This window comes from Acinonyx jubatus, chromosome D4 (genome assembly GCF_027475565.1).
Source record: "Acinonyx jubatus isolate Ajub_Pintada_27869175 chromosome D4, VMU_Ajub_asm_v1.0, whole genome shotgun sequence".
In the NCBI taxonomy this organism is placed as follows: Eukaryota; Metazoa; Chordata; class Mammalia; order Carnivora; family Felidae; genus Acinonyx; species Acinonyx jubatus.
Window position 1 is genome coordinate 86,221,643 of NC_069391.1, and position 24,011 is coordinate 86,245,653.

General features: G+C 41.8%; 2 protein-coding genes across 5 annotated transcripts in view; one reads left to right on the forward strand and one right to left on the reverse strand.

Moving 5' to 3' along the window:
• SPATA6L (spermatogenesis associated 6 like) overlaps positions 1 to 14,605 on the reverse strand; it is a 47,978-nt gene extending 33,373 nt beyond the window's left edge. Inside the window, exons 1-5 of the mRNA XM_053205331.1 lie at positions 14,532 to 14,605; positions 14,295 to 14,339; positions 9,753 to 9,890; positions 7,069 to 7,117; positions 3,409 to 3,450 (exon numbers count right to left, since the gene is read on the reverse strand). Of these exons, the coding sequence (XP_053061306.1) occupies positions 3,409 to 3,450; positions 7,069 to 7,117; positions 9,753 to 9,890; positions 14,295 to 14,333 (268 nt within the window). The 5' untranslated portion in view covers positions 14,334 to 14,339; positions 14,532 to 14,605. The remainder of the gene's footprint in view (positions 1 to 3,408; positions 3,451 to 7,068; positions 7,118 to 9,752; positions 9,891 to 14,294; positions 14,340 to 14,531) is intronic.
• Positions 10,100 to 13,821, forward strand: PLPP6 (phospholipid phosphatase 6). 4 transcript variants are annotated; one of them, XM_053205332.1, is made up of 3 exons: positions 10,100 to 11,452; positions 11,831 to 12,010; positions 13,307 to 13,821. In XM_053205332.1, the coding sequence occupies exon 1, from the start codon at positions 10,209 to 10,211 to the stop codon at positions 11,100 to 11,102; it is 894 nt and encodes a 297-aa protein (XP_053061307.1). In that variant the 5' UTR covers positions 10,100 to 10,208; the 3' UTR covers positions 11,103 to 11,452; positions 11,831 to 12,010; positions 13,307 to 13,821. The 4 variants fall into 4 exon arrangements, with proteins under 4 accessions (XP_053061307.1, XP_053061308.1, XP_053061309.1 ...); XM_053205333.1 differs by having other exon boundaries at positions 10,100 to 11,425; XM_053205334.1 differs by having other exon boundaries at positions 10,100 to 11,387.
• Positions 14,606 to 24,011: the final 9,406 nt, after the last annotated feature.

Here is a 24,011-nt window from a genome sequence, read left to right on the forward strand (position 1 = left end):
GGAAATTTTTTAAGAAGTAAATTTTAAATTTGAGGTTGTCACAAATCATGTCTGCAAAAAAGAAGAGGCCAGAAAATATAGTACAATATACTTTAAAGAAATTATTATATACTTTGCAAACATGATTAATTCAAACGTTAATATCCAGCATTAGCTAGGATATGGGCAATGGACCTGTGTATACACACTGCTGAACACAGTAATAATGGAAGCTTGCTGGCAGTCGGTTTACTTCCCCATTACAGATATGGATGGATGGTTTAGTTGAGTCCCCGCTTATCCATGGGGAATTATATACCAAGGCCCCCTCAGCAGACAGTATTGAATCCTACATACACTACGTTTTTTCCTATACATACATACCTATGATAAAGTTGAATGTATAAGTTAGGCATAGTTAGAGATTCACAACAATAACTAGTAATAAAATAGAATAATCAGAACAACACACTGTAATCTCTAGCGAAATATCTTTTTTTAAATGTTTATTTGGGAGAAAGAGTGCAGGGGGAGAGAGAGAGAGTAAGGAGGACAGAGGATCCGAAGTGGGCTCTGAGCCGTCAGCCCGGAGCCCGATGTGGGGCTCGAACTCAAAAACCGTGAGATCATGACTTGAGCTGAAGTCGGACACGTCACCGACTGAGCCACCCAGCTGGCTCTTGCGAAACATCTTATTGTCCTGTACTCACCCTTCTTGTGATAATGTGATTTGGATTTGAAAAACTGCCTACGTGATGAAATGGCACAAGGTGAGTGACCGAGTAGTCACGATTCAGTGTTAGGCTACTTCTGACCTTCTGACAAGGTCAGAAGGAGGATCATCTGCTTGCAGACCATGGTTATGGCGGGTAACCAAAACTACAGGAAGCAAAACACCAGACATGGGGGGACCACCGTCACTCTATTCCTTACAAATACACCAAGAGAAAAAATTAACCTTTTATTTTTTACTTTTGAGAGAGAATGAGTGCAATCAGGGGAGGAACAAAAGAGAGGGGGACAGAGGATCCGAAGCAGGCTCTGTGCTGATAACAGAGAGTCCAATGTGGGGCTCGAACTCACAAACCATGAGATCGCGACCTGACCCGAAGTCAGAGGCTTAATTGACTAAGCCATCCAGGAGCCCGGAGAAAAAGATAATTTTTATAAATATGTGAAAGACAAGGAAAACCTACATGTTCAACAATATCAATTTAAGGATAATTAGAATATTCTGGAAAAACACATAGCTATTGAAAAAAGACAAACTACAGACAACAACGTACAGTCAAAAAACCCCAAATATTATGTCCCTACTGTTTAGAGACTTTTAAGGACACATAAGTAAATTAACGGAATTCTTTATTACCGTTAAAAAGAATGAGGTACCTCTAGGCTTTTAGAAATGACAACACAACAGTGATATTTGACGGGGGGAAGCCAATAAGAGAAGAAGATGTATGTGACACTATTATGTAGAAATTCCATATCTAGGCTTTCTGTCCACAGACAAATATCAAGAAACATGTTCACCAAATTATAAATAGAGGTTTTCTCATCATTTGGGAATGCTTTTTGCAGCAACTAAAAACCATAAAGCTATTTTCATCTTGGGAAGAGAAAAGGCAAAAACCAGTAACAGCAAAAATCCAAAAAGAATTCTAAATGTTTCTGAGTTTTAATGTTTATTTCTTTTTGAGAGAGAGAGAGAGAGAGAGAGTGAACAAGGGAAGGAGGGGCAAAGAGAGAGGGAGACACAGAATCCAAAGCAGGCTCCAGGCACCGAGCTGTCAGCACGGAGCCTGACGCGGGGCTCGAACTCATGAACTGTGAGATCATGACCTGAGCTGTAGTCAGACACTTAACTGACTGAGCCATCCAGGTGCCCCCTGAGTTTTAAATATTATCTCTCTCTCCCTCTCTCTCCCTCTCTCTCTCTCACGCACACGCGCACACACACACACACACACACACACACACACGACTAAAATCACCAGGTAACCAGCCACATTGAGAAACCACGTAAGAGAAGTGATGCCACCATGCAGAAGTTTAGCTCAGGTGCCCTGCCATTCGAGACACACAGGAAGCAGAGGCACCACAGAATGGTTTCCTCCTAAAGTCCCATGATTCTGGCAAGAACTGCTTCCGTAAAAGGGTCAGAGAGTAAATATTTTAAGCTTTGCAAGCCACGCGGTCTTAACTACTCAACTCTAGCATAAACAAAGTCAGCCACAGACAATAAATGAAGCATGGCCGTGTTCCAATAAAACTTTATGGATGATGAAATGTGGATTTTATATAATTTCATATAATTTTCACATCACAAAATACGCATGTTTTAAAATTTTTTTCCAACCCTTCAAAACGGCCAGAATGGAAGACAGTTTGGCAGTTCCTTAACAAGTTAAACGTGGAGGTACCATATGATACAGAAACTCTACTCCTAGGTATGAACCCAAGAGAATTGAAAACATGTACTCACACAACAACTTGTACATGAATGTTGATAGCAGTGTCATTCATGATATGCAAAAAGTGGAAACAACTCAAACGTCCATCGACCAACCAACGAACGACTCAAACGTCCATCGACCAACCAACGAACGGGTAAACAAACTAGGCGTATCCGTATAAAAGCACATTATGCATCCGGACAAGGAACAAAGTAACGATAACAGGCTACAACCTGGGTGAATCTTGAAAACATGCCACATGGAAGAAGCCAGACACCAAAGGCTACATATTGTCTGGTTCCATTTACACTAAATGTCCAGAAGAGGCACAGCCATAGAGAAAGTAGACTAGTGGTGGCCAGGGCTGTGGGAAGAGGGAATAAAGAGTGACTATTAAGGACTACAGTGGTTTTTTTTTTTTTTTCCAGATAAGAAAAAGGTTCTGGAATAAGATGGTGGTGATGGTTGCAGACATTTGTGAAGATGCTTAAACAACTGAGTTGTACAGTTGCAATGGAGAGGTTTATAGTATATGAATTAAATACCCAGTATATGAATCTCAATTTAAAAAAAAAAATAGAAATTTATCTCACGAGTCACACAAAACAAACTGCAGGCTGGACTGGCCTACAGTTTACCAAACCCGTTCTGGCATCTAACACAGAAGATAGTTTTGGGTTCGCCAACAAAGCCGAAGGCAAAAACTTGAAAAAAACTGAGCCAAGCTTTTCTTATTTGGTGAGAATTAAAGTCATGAAAAAATGGAAAGCCAAAGCGCCTTTAAGTTATGCTTACTGCCACCAGACCCATAAAGTTACTTCTGTGAGAATTGGTAAAATTCAACAGACTGGTCGGGGGGAAAGTGAGTGTTCTAGAAAGCACAACTTGTATATACCAGTCCCCATTCTGTCATGCCAAAATCCCTTCAAAATTAAAATAAACTGATTTAGAAATGCATTTATGGGCACATTACCTGGAGATACTAGCTGTATTAATTCAAACCTGGTTAGGAAGCCTAAAATAGAAAAAATGAGAGAGTTTTTCATAATTGCTAAGTTCCAAACTGCCATAACATTCCATTTATAATAATAATAATAATAATAATAATAATAATGCCATATCAACAAGGATTCAGGTATTTCTGGACCCAGTAATCCAAGGGCATAGAGTGGGAGTAACTAAGTTATAAAAATAACATTTTGTGCCCTAAGAAGTATTGATGACATGGATGTAATATTTTGCCTTAAAAACATATCCATAAATCACTGACATAAAAATCAGATTCTCATTTTAAAAATTCAAAATCCAACTCTTGTCCATCAACCTATACAAGTTTATCTTGCTTAAAACACTATGCTCTCTGACAATATAAATGAAACATAAAATATAACATTTTTTATACTTCCTGAGCCTAAAGTATATTTACAAATAGTGAGCCCATGTACAAAATCTATAAGGACAAGAGTAAAATTCAAATCTGAAAGTAACTTAAACATAAATGGTATAACAATAAAAAGTCAATAAAGATAATTCCCCCAAATTATAGAAGTGAATACATTTAAAAATAGACAATAACGGTGGCAATCATAGACGATTATAGTTACTAATCCATACTATATATTTGAAAGTTGCTAAGAGGGTAGGTCTTAAATGTTCTCACCACAAGAAAGAGATGGCAGTTACATGATGGGATGAATGTGTTAGCTCATGCTGTGGTAATCATTTTGCAATATCTAAGTGTATCAAATCCTCATGTTGTATACCTTACACTTACATACTGTGATATGTCAATTATGTCTCAAAACAGCTAGAAGTCTGTATACAAGAAAAGTAAAATTCTCCCTCTGCAGACTTATGAAAAGCATGTGGATGCATGAGGACAGAATTTTAAATGCCAAGAAACTGACAGTTAAGACAGTTTGTAATTTTAGGTTTTCCAAGTAGGACAATGGGAATGTTAAGCCCTCCATTTGTCTCAGGCTCTAAATCCCTTACGTTCAGTGAATTCTCACTATATCCCATGTTCATGGACTGGAAGACTTGATATTGTTCAGATGGAAACATTCCTCAAATTGATCTACAGGTTCAAGGCAACCCCTATCAACATCCTAGTTGGCTCCTTTGCAGAAACAGACAAGCTGATCCTAAAATTCATATGGAAATACAAGAGAATCCAAAGAGCAAAAACTGCCTTGGAATGAAGAACTAAGGTGGAGGACTCACATTTCCTGATTTCAAACCTTACTCACAAAGTTACAATAATCAAGACTGTGTGTTACAGGCATAATGATAGATATATGGATCCACAGAATACAATTGAGAATCCAAAAAAACCCCTCATATTTACAGTCAATTGATTTTCAACAAATGTATCCAGACTATTCAATGGGGGGAAAATACTCTTATCAACAAATGAGACCAGGACAACTGGATACCCAGATGCAAAAGAATGAAGCTGGACCCCTACCTCATGCTATTTACAAAAATAAACTTAATATGTGTCATAGGCTTAAATGTAAAAGCTAAAACTATAAAACTCTCAGAAGAAAACATGGACATAAATCTTTGTGACTTAAATTAGGTAATGGTTTCTTAGTTATGACATCAAAAGCTCAAGTAAAAAAAGAAAAATGAATAAAACAGAATTCATCAAAATTAAAAATTTTTGTGTTTCAAAGAACACCATCAAGAAAATGAAAAGATAATCCAAAGAATGGAAGAAAGTATCTATCATACATCTGCTATGGGACTTGCATCTACAATATACAAAGAATTCAATACATTACAAGTTCATAATATATTACAACTCATAATAAAAAGTCAAATAACCCCATTAAAATATAAGCAAAAGCTCTGAACACACATTTCTCCAAATAACATATACAAACAGCCAGTAAGCACATGAAAAAATGCTCAAAATCATCAAAACCACAATGAGATTTCACTCATACCCACAAGAATGGCCACCGATCAACAGGACAAGTAACAAGTGTTGACCAGGATGTGGAGAAATGGATCCCTCACGCATTGCTGGTGGAATGTAAAATGATACAGTTGCTTTGGTGAAGTTTCTCCAAAAATTAAAAAGAATTACCATACGACCCAACACTTCCACTCTGAGGTATAGACCCAAGAGAAATGGAAACACATGTCCACAAAAACACTTGTAGACAAATATTCACAGCAACGTTATTCATCATAGCCCAAACATGAAGAAAACCCAAATGTCCCTCAACCACTAAATGAATAAACAAAATGTGGCACAGCCATACCATGGAACACTACTTTGCCCCAGAAAGAAATGAAATACTGACACATGCTGTAGCAAAGATGAATCTTGAAAACATGCTGAGTGAAAGAAGCCAGTCACAAAGGACCACATATTATATAACTCCATTTATATGAAATATCCAGCATAAGCAAATCTATAGAGACAGAAATATTGGTTAGCAGTGCCCTAGGGCTAGGAGTGATAAGGAAGAATGGGTTTAGGGTTTCTTTCTATGGTGATAAAAATACCCTAAAATTAATTATGGTGATGGTTGCAAACTGGTGCAGCCACTCTGGAAAAGAGTATGGAGTTTACTCAAAAATTTAAAAACAGAACTAGCGGGGTGCCTGGGTGGCTCAGTCGGTTAAGCGTCCGACTTCAGCTCAGGTCATGATCTCGCGGTCCGTGAGTTCGAGCCCTGCATCGGGCTCTGGGCTGATGGCTCAGAGCCTGGAGCCTGCGTCCGATTCTGTGTCTCCCTCTCTTTCTGCCCCTTCCCTGTTCATGCTCTGTCTCTCTCTGTCTCAAAAATAAATAAAAACGTTAAAAAAAATTTTTTTAAATAAATAAATAAAAACAGAACTACCCTACGACTCAGCAACTGCACTACAAGGTATTTATCCAAGGGATACAGGTACGCTGTTTCGAAGGGGCACATGCACCCCCGTGTTTATAGCAGCGCTATCGACAATAGCCAAAGTATGGAAATAGCCCAAATGTCCATTGATGGATGAGTGGATCAAAAAGAATGAAATCTTGCATTTGCAACCATGTGGATGGAACTGGAGGGTATGATGCTAAGTGAAATTAGTCAGAGAAAGACAAATATCATATGAGTACTTTAAGATACAAAACAGATGAACATAAGGGAATGGAAACAAAAATATTATAAAAACAGGGAGGGGGACAAAACGTTAGAAACTCTTAAATATGGAGAACAAACAGAGGGTTGCTGGAGGGGTTGTGGGGGGGGTGGGCTAAATGGGTTAGGGGCACTAAGGAATCTATTCCTGAAATCATTGTTGCACTATATGCTAACGAACTTAGATGTAAATTTAAATATTAATTAATTAATTAATTTTTAAAAATTATGATGGTTACATAACTGTATGAAGATACAAAAACCATTTAATTATAATATATAAACAAACAGAAGTGTACCATCAAATAAATCCCATCTCTATCTAGAAAAGGGTTTGTAATAGAATCAAAACCATGATTCAAATTTGACACAGAGTCTTGAATATAAGTATGGATCAAAATGGAAATATCACAATACAGAATTAGAATACAGAATTTTATATCTGCACACACAATTACGTACACCCAATAGTTGTTCTGCTTTGTTTTAAGAGCACTTACTTTCTAAAATTTCTGCTACAGCCCCAGGATCTATTGCATTTTCAAATACCTGCAGGAAAAAAAAAATGGTGAAAATAAATTTTCAAAGATTAATATATGCTTATAGAAACTGTAGGTTTTATCTTTCCAAACAATTAACACATGTCAATTCCAGCCATACAGTATTTTAAAATTCAACAGGAGTATCTTTAACGTGTATGCGGCCAGAAGTTCAACAAATGACTATAGAATGAGAATAAACGTAATACCAAGTACAAGGAAAATCTGAGTTAGCTGACTCTACCCCATGCTCAAAATGTCATCAACTTGACCTAGTCTTATAGTTTGTTGCTAAAAGCACATGTGGCATCAACCTCAAAGAGTCTTGCTTGAGTACCTAGAAAAACATTCTGCATACCACAGACACTCATTAAGTGATGTTAATTGAATAAAAGACTCTAACAATTGGTTGTGCTAAACAGGAACCTCAGTACAAATTCTATGTGCAACACAAAAGAAAACCTACGCACCCTCCTACAGAACAAAATAACTAGAGAGAGGGAGAGCCTCATAAGTTTAACGTATATCATGAAGCACAAGACAAACGTTGTGATATCTGCCTAGCCAACGCCAAATCTGCTTATTTTGTCCTTGAGCTAAAAGGGTCTGGGACAGGACTGAAATTGAAAGCACACCACGCCCGTCTCCCTAAACTCTGGAAGCCTGCATGAAACCAAAGTTTTCACCAGAGGTTGGTTTCAGGCATTAATGTTCTGATCTAAATGGTATTTAAATGTAAGCATGGTTAAAATCTGCTCTTGATCTAAAACCAGGTCTGCTTTAACTACAAAAGTGGAGGCTATCCCCTGCAATCCGTTTTTGCCTTCCTGACCTAGATGTATCAGGCAACTGTGGGTGAGGGTTTTTTTTTCCCCCTAAAATATTTCAGTAATGGCATCCCTTCACTTCATCCATGTTTAAGGATTTTCTCAAGTATGACCCTGGGGAGTAAATGATCAACATGAACTGTTCAAACACAATGTCTCATACGTTCATTATGAACAGTTTATTTATCCAATTATTTTAGGGCGTTCAATTCTGGGTTACACAGAAGGTCCAGAGACGAGAAAATGATTTTGATACTTGCTGCACGCATTTGCAGCTGGAGAATAGAACAAATCCAAGAACACTAGAGCCGAATGGAGAAAGCTGGAATATGAACCCAAACCGCTCACACATGAGGGTAGTATTTCAGATTTTTAAATAACCACATTTTATAAAAAGAAAAATGTCCCATGATACATGTTTCACCAGCAACCTTAAATGCACAGTTTTGCAAGAGAGCAGGAGGGGCATCTAGAGTATGTGTGAGTCTCTCCTTCCTTTTCTACACATCAGGGATGTTGGACTTGATGACCTCCAAGTTCATTTACAGAATTATCATTCTGTGCTTCTTTGACTTTGTACCCTTGGGTTTCTTATAAAAAGATTTCTAAAGTCTTCCACAGAAGCAAACTTGATAAATTAAAAAGGAAATTCTTAGGGGAAAACATAGACTGGATTTTCACCACTCACTTCCTACAACTACTAATATCTAGTAGAAGTAGGTTGCTTTCAATTCTGACTGTATGTCCCAAGGTAATAGCCATTTATTCTTCTCCTCTCTGATCTAACCAGTTTGGTAGACTCTGTTTAAATAAACAAGCTGTAATGTACAAACATATTATCTACAGCCCTAGCCTGTTGGAAAACCAACCCTCATCTCATCGCCCATTCTCCGTTCAAAACATGTCATCTTCTGGGCAGCACCATCCAGACCTTTAAAAGTGATAGGCTCCATGCTTCCGATTCTGTGTCTCCCTCTCTCTCTGACCCTCCCCCCATTCATGCTCTGTCTCTGTCTCAAAAATAAATAAACGTTAAAAAAAAAACCTGAAGATAAAAGTGATAGGCTCCACCCTGGAGCCCTTCCCGGATTTGTCCCCTCTCCCAAAGAAGCAGCTCGGTGATATCATTTTGAAGGGAAATCATTAGACTCATCAAGGTTAAAACTGATTTCACCTCCAAATTCCAAAACAAAAACTTCAAAGGACCGCCAATGAGTCATAGTAATGAACTTCATATTCTAAATTGAAATGGGAAGCAGGTTGATAAATGTTCTATTAATATCATGTAGGAATGAAACCTAGTCTTTATCGCTGTAGCTAAATAAACCAGGTATGGCCTAAGAATACTCAGTAAATCTGAAGAGGCTTGTTTTGTTACAGGATTTCAGGTACAGGGTTTTACTGATTTGAATCTAGTTTTTGGGTTTGTTTTTTTTTTTTTTTTTCATTATTTCTCTGAGTCTACCAGTTTGTTTCTAAGGTCCATAATTTACTGATAATCCCTGGCAACTGCCTCTAACACCTCCAGGAACTTTGAGAAAATGCTCTCTCTGCTCCAGTTAGAAAAATGCCATGGGAGTTCCAAGAATAGAAAACATCCACCAGGGTATTTAGCACTAGGTTGACAGCACTTGGCTCAGACTACAATGTAAAAGCTATTCCTCCAACTACGGTGTCCTGAGGCCGCTTCAAGCCATTTTTTAAAGAAAATGTACCAAGTAACTTTTTAAGAACCGCGTTCTTTATAAGAACCATTAGAGGATCTTCAGACAGCAACATCTACATTTCTCCGTTTAGCAATGAGAAAGTCAAGATCACCTTTTCAAACCTCATGCTCTGCTGAATCATAATAGGGAACACGGAGGGAAAGCAGTCTGTCTCCAGGTACTGATTCAGGAGGTACACCCCAAGGTACACATCTTGCTTGTCGGGAAGGAACACTCCTGGACAAGAAATCTTAAAAAGAAGAGAGTAGAGAACAGGGCTTGGTTTGTTTCGTGTTTGAAGTGGAGCTGTGTTCCCTAGGCTCCCACGGACGCGGTGGAATTCGCCGCCCCGCCATCTCCCACACCTCCACCTTCCTTGCCCCGTCCCCCCCTTCCCCAAGTGGAAACGCCAGTCTCCTCCCACGTCTCCGCCAGGTGTCACAATCGTCCTCTCGCCGGCCCTTCTCCCCGCCCTCGCGGGGATGGCAATGCGGAAGCGGAAGAGGCTGCAGGGCCGGGAGCCGCTCGCTAGGCCGGTCGGGTCCTGGGGTCCGGGCCCCCCGCCGCGATGCCGAGCCCCCGCAGGAACGTGGACGCACGCCCGCTGTCCGCCTCCGCCTCGAGCAGCAGCGGCGGCCCCGGCAGCCCGGCCCACGGCGGCGGCGGCGGCGGCGGCGGCGGCAGGTTCGAGTTCCAGTCCCTGCTTAGCAGCCGCGCGCCGGGCTTGGACCCCACCTGCACCCGGCTCCGCGCGTCCGAGAGCCCGGTGCACCGCCGCGGCTCCTTCCCCCTGGCCGGGGCGGGCCCCTCGCAGGCGCCCCCGGCCCCGCTCCCCGAGGAGGACCGCATGGACCTGAACCCGTCGTTCTTGGGCATCGCCCTGCGCTCCCTGCTGGCCATCGACCTGTGGCTGTCCAAGAAGCTGGGAGTGTGCGCCGGGGAGAGCTCGTCCTGGGGTAGCATGCGGCCCCTTATGAAGCTGCTGGAGATCTCGGGCCACGGCATCCCCTGGCTGCTGGGGACCCTCTACTGCCTATCCAGGAGCGACAGCTGGGCCGGGCGCGAGGTGCTCATGAACCTGCTCTTTGCCCTGTTGTTGGACCTGCTGCTGGTGGCCCTGATCAAGGGGCTGGTCCGCAGGCGCCGCCCGGCCCACAACCAGATGGACATGTTTGTCACCCTTTCGGTAGACAAATACTCCTTCCCCTCGGGCCACGCCACCAGGGCCGCCCTGGTGTCCCGGTTCATCCTGAACCACTTGGTGCTGGCCATTCCGCTGAGGGTGCTCGTGGTACTATGGGCCTTCATCTTGGGCCTCTCCAGGGTCATGCTGGGGCGGCACAACGTCACCGACGTGGCTTTTGGCTTTTTTCTGGGCTACACGCAGTACAGCATCGTGGACTATTGCTGGCTTTCACCGCACAATGCCCCGGTCCTCTTCCTACTGTGGAACCAACAATGACACCATCTCATTCATATGGCACCAGGAGATCTGAAGGTTTCCACATGCGACCATGCTGACAAAAACCAGCCGCACTCCTGCTCGGCCCTCTAAGGACATTTCAGGCTTCCTTTGAAATTTCAGGTGTCATTCCATCTTGATGGCTTGCTAGGCCGGAGAACGTGCTGGCCATTGGACCACAACCATATTATGGAAAGCAAAAAAAAAAAAAAAAAATCTCTCTATTACATATTTATTCAACAACTGTTTGTATCTCCAGAACAACTGCAAAGAAAACAAGCTGGGGTGATTATAATACTGCTGTTTTTTAAAAGTTGACATCAGTAAATTTTGTGTTTTGTAGTTATCCTGTAAGCCAACATATCTCCTGTAAAGTGAACTTGGGGGACAAAAGCAAAACATGGTCTGCATTCTGTAAATGTACATGCAGATGAGCCACCAATTAAGCCTGGTTCTTCTCCTGAGGTAGATTGTAGACAGTAGTTTAAGAGTCTAAGGCATGAGTTTTTCTCACTGATTCCCTGAAAATCTGTTGCCACAGTGTCTTCTTAATCCCGATTTTCTTGATAAGCTTTTTTTGTTTATTGTCTCTTCCCTCTTTGTGGATTGGGTAGTGAGAAGAGAGATTATAGTATATATCTTTCTTTCCTTTCCCTCTACCTTCTCAAAAATTCTTTAAATAGATATATATCTCCCAGTACTCTCTCATGTTATCTTTTTGCATTCAGAGAACAAGCCAAGAACTTCCTTGAAGAAGCAGCACTTAATGTAGATATGGGCATATCTACAGTGCCAGTGGAGAAAGACTGGGACCATGACCAAATGCTTGATTCTATTGACAACAAATAGCATGGCATGACAGAGGGCAGAAATACCCATTGAGGACGTCAGGAACTAAGAGTCTGGGGGTGAGCTTACCACATGTGATGGCAGTGGGCCAGTATGGAAGGAGATGGGACTGTGCTGCCCACTATCTCTACTGATAAAGAATGATGCTTCTCTACGTAGGTAATAAAATAGGAAAATGACTTGATTCTTTGCAGTGCAAGGGCATAAGCTTTCTCATATGTACCACAGGGATGACCCTGTATACTACGGTTTTTCGTACAGAATCCCATTTCCCTGTGCACAGCACACTTTAGGTAACAGTATTCAACTTGAAACTCATCAGGGGAACCCACTGCTATACCAGGCTCAAGGTATAACTAACTCCTAAATTTCCCTTTATGGTGACCTTTACATTTAAATCGGTTTATCCATGGTGCCTCCCCAAATCACAAGACCAAAGACCACCAAACGCAGGATGGACTCTGCTCATTATTCTTTGACCAGGAAAGACCACAAAACGGGATGTGCTTTAAATGCTGTTCTCCCTGAAAAATGAGAACCTTTAAATTACCCGTGGAACTGGTGTTTTCAGAGAATGAGGAATTATTTTGACATTTATAAAGAGAAAGGATTATGGCCTTTGATCTGCCACATAGAGGTGAACACTAGAATCTGGAGAATAGCGTGACAAGTAGGTTCTGATTGGGTGGAAGTGTGAACTTCCTGAGCGTGAGAGGCACACTGAAAGAGGAACTCCTCAAAGTAAAGTAAAGTAATTTGCATCCCCACAACATCTTCCAACATGGACTACCTCTTCTCTCGCTGAATCAGCCCAACTGTAAAGCTCTAGTGGTCTGCTTAATTGTTTAACCTTAGAGAGATCTTTGTTTTAATCCAGCAGTATTCGGGCCAGCTATTTTTGGAAGCAATGACATTTATTGCCTTTGCAGTGTTCACAAGTCTGAATATTGGGGGCTCAACACTAGGCTTCTCTTCTGGTCCCTGGAATCTCACATCTTAGTTGTTCAGACCTGATTTTGCAGGCTTTTAAAGCACAGATCAATTCAGCTGATGTTTCTGAAGCACTCTAAGTACTGTAGACTAGAAAACTGATTTTACTGTAATCGTGCACTGAGGAATGCTTCTTAAAACTTAAAATAAAATAAACCAATAATGTCTGAATGGAGCGAGATGCAAACTGGTTTAATCTTTGCCTTGATGAACAGGAAGACTGATTTATCACTCAGCTCCTCAAGAATTCCTTCCTCTTACTGCAGAATTTTGAGAGTTGGCATTTGATGGAGCACAAGTGATAGAGTGTGGTCCTATTTGCTGTTAGCAAAATGGGACAAATCCAGGAAATTTTTATCTTTCAGAACTGCATGTCTGATGAAAGCACAGCACTTGTCACTTGTACGGAGGCTGACAGATCTTCCATGGCCGTAACCCGTCGGCATTTCGCTTATACTCATGGCCAGAGACGCCCCTACAGCTGACAGGCAAAGCTGTATGACAGTCTGTCACCAACTACAGATGGAAGGATTGGAAAATATAAGCTGAATTAAAAGAAATGCCTGATCCCAAACAGGAACAATGCAGTCACTCTGCCACAAGCACCTCACTTGAGCAGGATTCAGTGGACAATTATAAAACAAGTGTTGGTTGATTTACTTCCCTTTTGGAATTAGCAAGCCAGAGCCATCTCTAGGGGAAATACCTTAGAATATATTCAATTGGTTCATAGAGGTGGCAAATTATCAGGAAGTCATTGGGCTTTATGGAATTAAACTCTTCCCTTGTTATTTAAAGGAGGGTGTTGTTGTTTGTTTTTTTTTTTAATTATTTCACAAATCTTTATCCTGGAAAAAAATAAAATTCTTCTTGGACTTAATGCAAGGCTATTATTAATTTTTTTTTTTTTAATTTTAGAGAGTGCACTCAAGTAGGGGAGAGGGGTAGAGGGAGAAAGAGAATCTGAAGCAGGCTCCTCGCTGAGCACAGAGCCTATGAGGGACTCCATCCCATGACCCTGGGATCATGACCTCGGTGGAAATCAAAAGTCAGACACAACCAAGTCACCCAGGCGCCCCCATTATTTTAAATTAACAGAAAAATTTAGGATAAAGCTAACAAGTCGTTGGGGCGGGGGGAGTTGGAAGGGGTTGGGCTGAATTAAGAGTTGAGAAATCAGGAAAGAACCAATGTAGAGGATCTTAAGGACTGAGAGGTATGATCTGTCCCCAAAGACAATGATGTGTGTGGTGAGGTGGGTAGGAGGTGGTGAAAATGATCAAGACCATTTAGGAACCCTGGGCAGAGAGTGTGATTTGGGGCAAGGAGTGGAGGTCGGTCGACTTCTCTTACCGCCCGGATCTGGAGTTCCACCACCACCTCCAGAGGCATGGTCCCCTGTGTGGGCGAAAAGCACTGGAATGAAAAGATCCTTTTGTGCTCAGCCCTGGGCCAATTTTTCTTGGTTTAGCTCAATCCCTAGGGCAAACGTTCCCAGCAGCTTCCCCAGGCCCTTTATCCCCTGGTCTCGCCATCCGTCCCCCCGCCCTCCGCCCCAGCCCAGGTCCCTCCCACCGGGATGGGTCTCACACTGCGCGAGCTGGAGCCAAGGCTTCCAGAGGGCGGAAGCGTCGCGTTGCCATGAACGCTCAAACTCGCAGCCTTCCACTTGGAACGCGCCAGCGAGGCTCTGCGCAGGCGTGCGCGCCCCCGGCTGCCCCACTGGGAACGCGGCGCGCGCCCGAAGTGGGCTTCCCAGGCTGTGCGCGAGCCCCAGCAGGTGCAGGCTTGGCGGCTGGATCCTGAGCTGCTGAAAGAGCTCCAGTTTCCTTTCCCCCAACCCTCTCCATCACCTCTCTTTATGACCCCCATTGCTATGTTAAAATGTTCACAGAGTCCATTCTGAAAAGGGAATATGATCATGAGCTCCGTTATCATTTAAGTGCTACCCGCTTTTAGTAGCTGTAAGACCGCCAAGCCCCAGAATTTCTTTAACAGTTCAATTAATATAATAGCCTGTCGCTAAAGGTACTCTCTTGCTTACGAAATGTTATGTCCTTATGTTTGGTTTGGAAAACATGGCCCCCTTCAATAACAAGAAATTAACATGTTGCTTATTGGAAATACAAGGATAATTCCGAAAGAGATTTAAACGTTTGGTTTCCACGTTAGCCACAGTAGAAATATTTGTCAGTCTCTCTTTTCTGGCGTTTACTTAACCGGGAGCAAGCAGGGAGTTACATTATCTCCCAGTGGGTAGTTACGATGGTTGCCAAAGGCAGGGCCACACTGTAAAAACCATCAGAGGGGACAGGCAGAGAAAAAGTTTTTCACCAGTAGGGGAAATTGCTTTTTGTCCATTCACTGTATTTAACAGACAAAAAGACAGGAAAGGAGGCGGGAGTGACTGCTTCTAGCCAATCTGAAAAATCTGGGAGGGCCAGTGCTGACTCTGGAAAGAAATCTTAAATTGTGATGAGTCATTTATTACTAACCTTTTGGAGATTTATGCCACTGCAGAAATCCAAGTGTTCTGTGACAAGAATTAGGCATTCTTTGGGAACCAGAGTTCCTTTCCCAGGAACAGAAAGGCTCAGTATGATGAAGGAAGGTATATTATGTCCTTATCCAATCTTTGTTGCTCTGTCTGTCTGCATACCGAGAGAAACACAGGTGCATGCTTGGCCCCCTGCAACATCCGGAGAACTGATTTGTTGACTCACGACAGCGTGCCGGCACCCAGACAAGAGCAGGGATACACAGGAACATGAACTGTGTTGACCCTCACAGGTAAGTTACCACCACCAATGCTAAGTCATCATGGAAAGTAACACCCAAAACAGATGAATAAATAAGATGGATAGATGAATAAGTGAGATGAAATAAATAGATGAATAAATGAGTGGACAGGGACACAAAGGAAGGGAAGAATCGATCTTTCTTGAGAAAGTGCAAAGTGCTAGGCACATTGCATACGCTAATTCATTTCATCTCCACATTAACTCTTGGAGGAAGAGATTCTCCGTTTGACAGATGCAGGATCTGAGGCCAGCCTTTTCCCCAAGGTCACATGGCTAAAGGGAAACAGCCACACTTGAATCCAGGTGTGCCCTACCACATCACTGCCCCTGTGGCATAGAAATCCTATTGGTTTCTACAGACACACTGCCCCATCCTGTGTTCTTACTAGTCTTAATCGGACTCTCCTTGCTTGGCTCCTAGAATACAGCCCTTTCCTGGTTTCCCTTCAACTCTCTGGCCACTCTTTCTCTCTGTTCATCTTCCTCTACCTGGCTATGCAGTGTTTCCAGGTCCTTTCCTTTACATAATCTGTGCCTTTTACCTAGGGTGGCATACAATATAGGTATGGATAAAAACATGTATGCAGATTTACATATCTCACCCAGGCCTCCTGATGAGGAGGAATCTCACTACTTTTATATTTATATTTATATTTATATTTATATTTATATTTATATTTACAATAGCAGTTTCACATTTGTTCCTGTGATTGTTATTTTTCTCTATAAACTACACGCTTTGCCTGGCTAAGAGTTTGTATTCGAAATACCTAGCTTAGCAGATGCTCAATAAATAGCTTTGAAGCGATGTTAAATGCAGAGCTGATCAAGGCAGTCTGTAGGGTTCAACGTACGTGGGGAAGGGGGTTCCCACTTGTTGGAGGAGGTCATCAAGAGGACGTGACCACTGGTTGACCCACAGGCGGGACCAAGGCAACTGGAAGTTCTGCAACCCCCCCCTCCACTGTGCTTGGAATGTACATTCTACCCACCATTCCCTCAGTGGGAGTTATTTCAAGAACACAGGCCTTGAGAGAGCAAAATGCTGTTGAGACCATCTGGATCGTAAATGTGTCTGAATCCAGTTCCAGCTTCTAAATAAACTTCTAGTTTCTGGTGGGTGGGTGCAGATATCTACTCATCTGGTGGCCGCCTAAGACAAGCCTCCTGTGTAAGTTCCCTTGCTTATTAAAACTGCCACCTACTCATCTTGAGTGGCCTGCCTCTTCCTTCAGTCTCTCACTGTCCTCCACAACTAGGAGCCAATTTCAGATATCACCCAGGGAAGCTCTGAGTTTGGGAACCAACACCACATCAGGGCAGACTAAATGGCACTTTGTAGCTAGCACTTTTTTTTTTTAATTTTTCTTTATTTTTGAAAGCAGGATATGTGGGGAGGTACAGTGAGAGCAGGGGAGGGGCAGAAAGAGAGGGAGACACAGAATCTGAAGCAGGCTCCCGGCTCTGAGCTGCCAGTACAGAACCCGACCTGGGGCTCGAACTCATGAACTGCGAGATCATGTCCTGAACCAAAGTTGAACCGTGAGATCATAACCGATTGAGTCACCCAAGTGCCTCCTTTGTAAGCTAGCACTCTGCAGGTTCTCAATAAAGATTGATTCCTCCCTTCTATTATGCTAGCTACTTCTGCTACTCTGCCGTGGAGGCTTACCAACTGAGATGATAAGGAATATTTATACTCTGTTAATTTTCCCCACCGTGGTCACCTGAGCTACCATGGAGATGTAGAACTTTCTATCATACATAGTGCCTTTGGCCCGTCTTGCAGAGTAGTTCATCATTGAGACTGCCACCTTGGTGGCAAAAAACAAATCCCACTGAACAACTTCTATTCCCACAGTGTTTCTGCACTGCAGGCTGGTCAACAGTGATATCAGCACTGCAGAAATAACACATCAGCACATCCTGCTCACATCCTGGCCACTGCAAAAAAAAAACAACAAAAAAACAGGCACATGTCCCAAATGGGAAATTTCCAAAGAGTTAATTAGCAAAGAACAAAGGTGTAACAGTCAGACAATTATGGTTGCGAATTTTCCATTTAACTAAACACATGAATCTAAATCGTTTACACTAAATCGTAAACATTCCTCAAATAATGTAGAAAGGAATACTCATATGGAGAAGGGAACTATGTATAAAAAAAGAAGGCTCTAATCTTATGGATGTTGGTAGGAGTGTAAATATATATTATGCATTACTTTTCTATAGCTATTGTAACAAATAACCACAAACTTAATGACTTAAAACAAGACAAATTTATTACTTGTTATTATTAGTTTCGTGGGTCAGAAATCCAACACAGATCTCACAGGGCTAAAAGCAAAGCTAAAAAAGCAGGGCTGCATTCCTTGCCTTTTTCGTTTCCTTGTTTTTCCAGCTTCTGGGGTCACCTGCATTCGTTGTCTCCTAGCTCCCATCCTCCATCTTCAAAGCCAGCAACTTGGAGCTAATCCTTCTCACACTACCATCTCTCTGGTTCTCTCCTCCACTTTTAGGGATCTTTGTGATTACTCTCGGCCCATCCAGATAACCCAGAATAATTTTCCTATCTTTTTTTTCATGTTTATTTATTTATTTTGAGAGAGAGACAGAGCATGAGCAGGGGAGGGACAGAGGGAGAGAGAGAGAGAGAGAGAGAGAGAGAGAGAGAGAGAATCCCAAGTAGGCTCCATGCTGTTAGCACAGAGCCTGATGAACAGCTCAATCCCACAAACCATGAGATCATGACCTGAGCCAAAATCAAGGGCCAGATGCTCAACCAACTGAGCCACTCAGAGGCCCCGATTATTTCCCTATTTTAAGATCTTGATTAGCAACCTTAATTCCATCTGTAATGTTAATTCCCGTTTGCCATGGAAAGTAACATATTCATAGGTTCCAGGAAATAAGATGTGGATATCTTTGGGGACTATTATTCTGCCTACCATGTATAACCGCTCTGGAGAGCAGTTTGTTAATGTCTATCAAAATTTTTCATTCAACTCAGCAATTCTACTGCTAGGAATGGGTGTGTATGGATATACTTCCACACATACACAAAAATACATGCTGCAGCATTATTTACAGTTTTAAAAAAAAGATACTGGGAGTGCCTGGGTGGCTCAATTGGTTGAGCATCCAACTCTTGATTTCAGCTCAGGGCATGATCCCAGGGTCGTGAGATCAAGCCCTGAATGGGGCTCCATGCTGAGCATGAAGCCTGCTTAAGATTCTCTCTGTCTCTGTCTCTGCCTCTCTCTGTCTTTCTCAATCCCTGTACCCCTTTCCCGCACTCATACTCTCTCTAAAATATAGTAATAAAAAAAGATACTGGAAACCACTTAAATGTTCATTAAGTAGGGTCAGGTTCAATCAATTATGCTTAAGCCTCAAGTTGGAATATTCTGCAGCATGGAAAAAGTATGAATCTGAGATGCACATCTCAGCAATAAATCCTCCCGAAAATATAGGACTAAGGGGGCAAAAAGCATTGAACAAAAAATGTGTGGAGTATGCTGCCTTTTGGAAGAGACAGGGCATATGATATGTACATACAGGCTTAGAATATTCCTAAAAGGGTGTGCTGGAAACACCTAATAGTGGATGTCTCTAGGGAGGGGAACTAGAGGAGAGAGAGAGAGAGAAAAGGAACTTCCTTTTCATTGAATATCCTTAGGTATTTTTTGAACATTTTTGCCAAGTATTTGCAGTATCTAATCCAAAAAGAAAACAAATTAAAACAGGTAGAAAAAATAAAATAATAAAAAGGCTAAATGTGGCTAAATTAGGAGGACCAGGAACTGGATTCTTCAGCTCTTTGGGCTGTATCATATATACTGCATGCCATGGAAACATCCATGCGAGCGTGGTTGCTCTTCAGCTTCCAGTGCAGGATGTCTTATCTGGCGATCCCTGGCTGTCTCAGGGGTCCTACAACTCCTGGAATAATAGGCAACTTTTCCTTCATGTGCATATGTGCATTTTTCTGGGAAGACAGGCTGTAGTTTTTCTGAGTCAATCTGGAAGGGATAGAGTTAGTCAAACCAGGTTTTAGAATTACTGTCCCGCCCTCCAACCTGCCGTCAGTTCCTAGCACAGCAAAAAGAAGGGCCACCCGGCTTATCTGACAAAAGCAGCGAGTAAGGAAAAGGGGGCTCTTCTCTCCAGAACATTCATGCCCACTTATTAGAGCAAAGTGTCTCTCCAAGGGCAGCTGTATTCAATAACAAGTGAAAAAGACTTCCAAAGTCCTGTTCTGGGCCATTAGTTTATGTGGACTCAGATCCATTTGTTAGGCCTACATTCTTTTGATACAGTGAGTTATTCATTAGCAAATGTGAATAACACCAGCAGATTGAGTTTCCAAAGTGAGTTGTTCATTAGCATTTGTGAGAAATGCCTGAAAAGCAGAAGAAAAAAAAAAACATCCAAGTATATGAAACAATCTGGATTATTTCAGTAAAGGTGCATTTTCAAATCACCAATTTTTTTTTCTTTTAAAGCACAGACCCAATCTCGAGACCCAAGAAATAATTGCTTTATATCTGCCTTCTCCAAAATCTTTCTCTGAAATGTCAACAATTTAGTTTTCTTACAGTTTGACATACAGACGAGAAAAGTTTCTCTTCCTAACTTTTACTATGAATGTGTAACAGAGCTCAATGAACTGTGCTGGGCCCTTTCCTCGTTTCTCGTCAACTGCACAAAGATGAAGTTTATATTTTTTAAAAAGTTAATGAATGCACTAATTAATCTTAACATCACTGAAAGTGACATCATGTCTCCCTATGTGATTGTAGAAACCACCCTATGCCAAGAAAGTTGATGTTGAGTCTCATCAAGCCACTAGAGCTGCACTAATAAGATAGCCATATATAGCTATTTGTTTAAATTAACTGAAACTAAAGAAAACTTAAAATTCAGTTCCTCACCCACGCTAGTCACATGTAAAGTGCCCAATAGCCACATGTGGCTAGTGGCTACTGTATTGGACAAGGCAGGTAGGATATTTCCATCATCACAGAAACTTCTATTGAACAGTGTTACTCTAGAGCTAACTTGACTTATTAAAGGAAATATGGTGGATATATCTGGAACGTAGGACATTCTATAGGACAACTGACCCAATTAGTCTACAACAAGTCAATGACATTGAAGAAGAAAAAAAGGGAAAGAGTCAGGGGAAATGCTCTAGATTATAAAATACTCCAGAAATCTGACAATCAAATGTAATACGTGGCCTTCATTGGGGCCTTGATTCAAACAAACCAACTTAAAGAGAATATTTGAGACTATTAGGAAAATTTGATTATGGTGTGGGCATTGGATGATACCAAGCAATTAATTTTGACAGGTATAGTAACATCTTTGTGTTTATGTAAGGCAAATATCAACATTGTTTAGAGATGCATATTAAAGTATGTCGTAGCAGGGGTGCCTGGTTGGCTCAGTCAGTTAAGGGTTGGATTTCAGCTGAGGTCATGATCTCGTGGTTCGTGAGTTCAAGCCCTGCATCAGGCTCTGTGCTGACAGCTCAGAGCCTGGAGCCTGTTTCAGATTCTGTGCCTCCCTCTCTCTGCCCCTCCCCCCCACTTGTGCTCTGTCTCTCTCTCTCTCTCTCAAAAATAAATATTAAAAAAATTAATAAAGTATGTACTAGTAAAATGATCTGATGTCTAAGATTTTATTTTCAAATACTCCAGCAAATGAAAAAAAGGAATGGATACAGCAAATGTAGCAAAATCTTCACAATTGTTAATCTGGGTGATGGATATATAGCGGTTATCATAATTCTATATTTTTGTGTATAAAAATATTCATAATAACAATTTAAAAATATTTAATATACACTTAAATAAGAAAAGCAATCACATCCTTATGTGAGCTTCCTTCTGTCCTAAAATAACCCGTCAAGAGGATTCTTAGTGGCATCACAATGAAATGCCCTACAGTAGAACTCTTACATACACTTAAAGAGATAACAGGGTGGATCCATTTCCCTCAAATGCAGATAAGAAAATCATCGAGGTGTATAATACTTTCCAAATGATTCAGAGAGAAATCCACTTAAAGAAAAAAGCAGCTGTAATACCAGAATAGTGGCCTTTGCGTAAATATACAAAACGGGAGCTGGCAATTTGAGTATTTCTTTAAGTGCCCATACTTCTCCAGAATTTCCCCAAGTATCAGGAAAGCTTTCAAGGAAGGAATTAAATTGCAACTGCACAGCTTTTAACAACCTTGAAGTCATTTGGGATCTGGACTCACACATGGGATCTATTTCACAAACTTTATTAGAGTTTATGAGTCAGACTCATATGTTACTCTTTGGCTTCTACTTTGATTCACTGGCTTTTGTAGGCTCAGTACTTATTTAATACCACACAAACTCTTCCACAAGGACTGCCGTTGGGCATTCTGGACTACACAGTCCATATCCTTCCATTTTAAAGTAATTTCTTTTCAAGAAAAAGTAATTTGCTCCTCTGAGTTTCAGCTGACTAGTTCTATGTCCGTGGGGGCAGTAGGCTAATTATGACCCAAAGCAGTTTCCAAGGAATTATATTTATTATCCAATATAAGAAAGTAGAAAAGAGTTTGATTTAGTTCCAAGACTTGTAAAATGTATCCACTGAACCTGGGCACGGGATTTAGGCCCCAAAGTCAGCAATGGCTAAGATGATGTCATTATATCCACCCCTTCTTCTCCTACCAAAATATACCTCTTTTCATTCCTTTTCACCCTCTTCTGTCTTTATCTAGTCCTACACCTTTCCTCTTATCCTTGTTTCCATTCATTCATTCCTCATGCATCTATCAACACATATGTATTGAATACCTACTGTATGCTAGGGTACTGTTCTGGACAATGGAGGTACGAGGGTGAACAAGAAACAATCTGTGCCTTTGTGGGCTTTATATTCTGGTGGGAGAAGAAATATAAATAAGTGAACCTAAGATAATAACAGGGTGATAGATACGAGGAAGGAATTTGGGAGTTGGGGGTGAAAGAGAAGGTCATAGGTTAGAGAGGGAATAAGAACCTAATTTAGACCCAGTGGACAGATCGGCCTCTCTAAGGGCATGACATTTGATCTACGATCTAAAAAAATAAGCATGACCACTAGCCGGACTTTTAAGTACCAGAGAAAAAATATCCCAGTGCTGGGAGCAACAAATGTAAAGGGCCAGGAGTCAGGGAGGGGATGGATATGTTTGAGAAACTGAAAGGAGGCCAATGAATATACTAAGAGAGATCTGGGCGGGGGGCAGAGGGGGTTAAGAAGTGACACCGAAGAGGTAGCCGGCATTAGATTACACGGGAACTCAAAGTTATAGCAGACAATGTGGCTACCTAATAGTCATAAGCCCTCTTCCTTGCTACTGGAGCACCAGTTTTGCTTGGGTGGCAATGCATCTAGTTCTGGGGAATGAATCATCATTTATTTAACCAGTTCTGGACAATGAGCTATAAGGGGAAGTCACCGGAAGCTTCTGAGAAATGTATGTTTTTAATTTTAATGTTTGTATTTATTTTTGAGACACAGAGAGACAGAGCGCGAGCAGGGGAGGGGCAGAGAGAGAGGGAGACACGGAATCCGAAGCCGGCTCCAGGCTCCGAGCCGTCAGCCCAGAGCCCGACGCGGGGCTCGAACTCACGGACCGCGAGATCGTGACCTGAGCCGAAGTCGGACGCTCAACCGACTGAGCCACCCGGGCGCCCCTGAGAAACATTTTTATGTCTCATAGTAGAGCCACAAGTGAGTAAAGCTGTTTGCCCCCTCCCTCTTCCTGCTTTGGCTGTTGTCGTGTTTCGGTGTGACATACAGAGTTGTGGCAGCCATCCTGCCACCATGACAGGCCTGGGGATGAGGGTCAACAGACTTAGGATGGTGGAAAGAATAGAAAGAACTGGAGTCCTTGATGACATCGCCAAACTGCTAAACCAATCCTGAGAACACCCATCTTCATCCTTTTTCGTTAAAGAGAAAATAACTTTCCTTATGGTTTAAGTTTCCATTAGCTGGGGTTTCTGTTTCTGGGGTTGAAAGCATTCAAATGATAGAGCGGGGGTGTGACACGATCTGATTTATATACACATATTTTTAAATCTCTTCGGCAACCGTGTGAAGACATTTGTAAGGAGCAAAAATGGAACAGAGGCATGAAAGACTAGAGTACTAGTAGCGTGTAGTAATTCTGAGGAAGGATCCTGGTGTCCTGAGCTAGGGAGGAAGCATTACAGCCGGAGAGTAGACAGATTCCA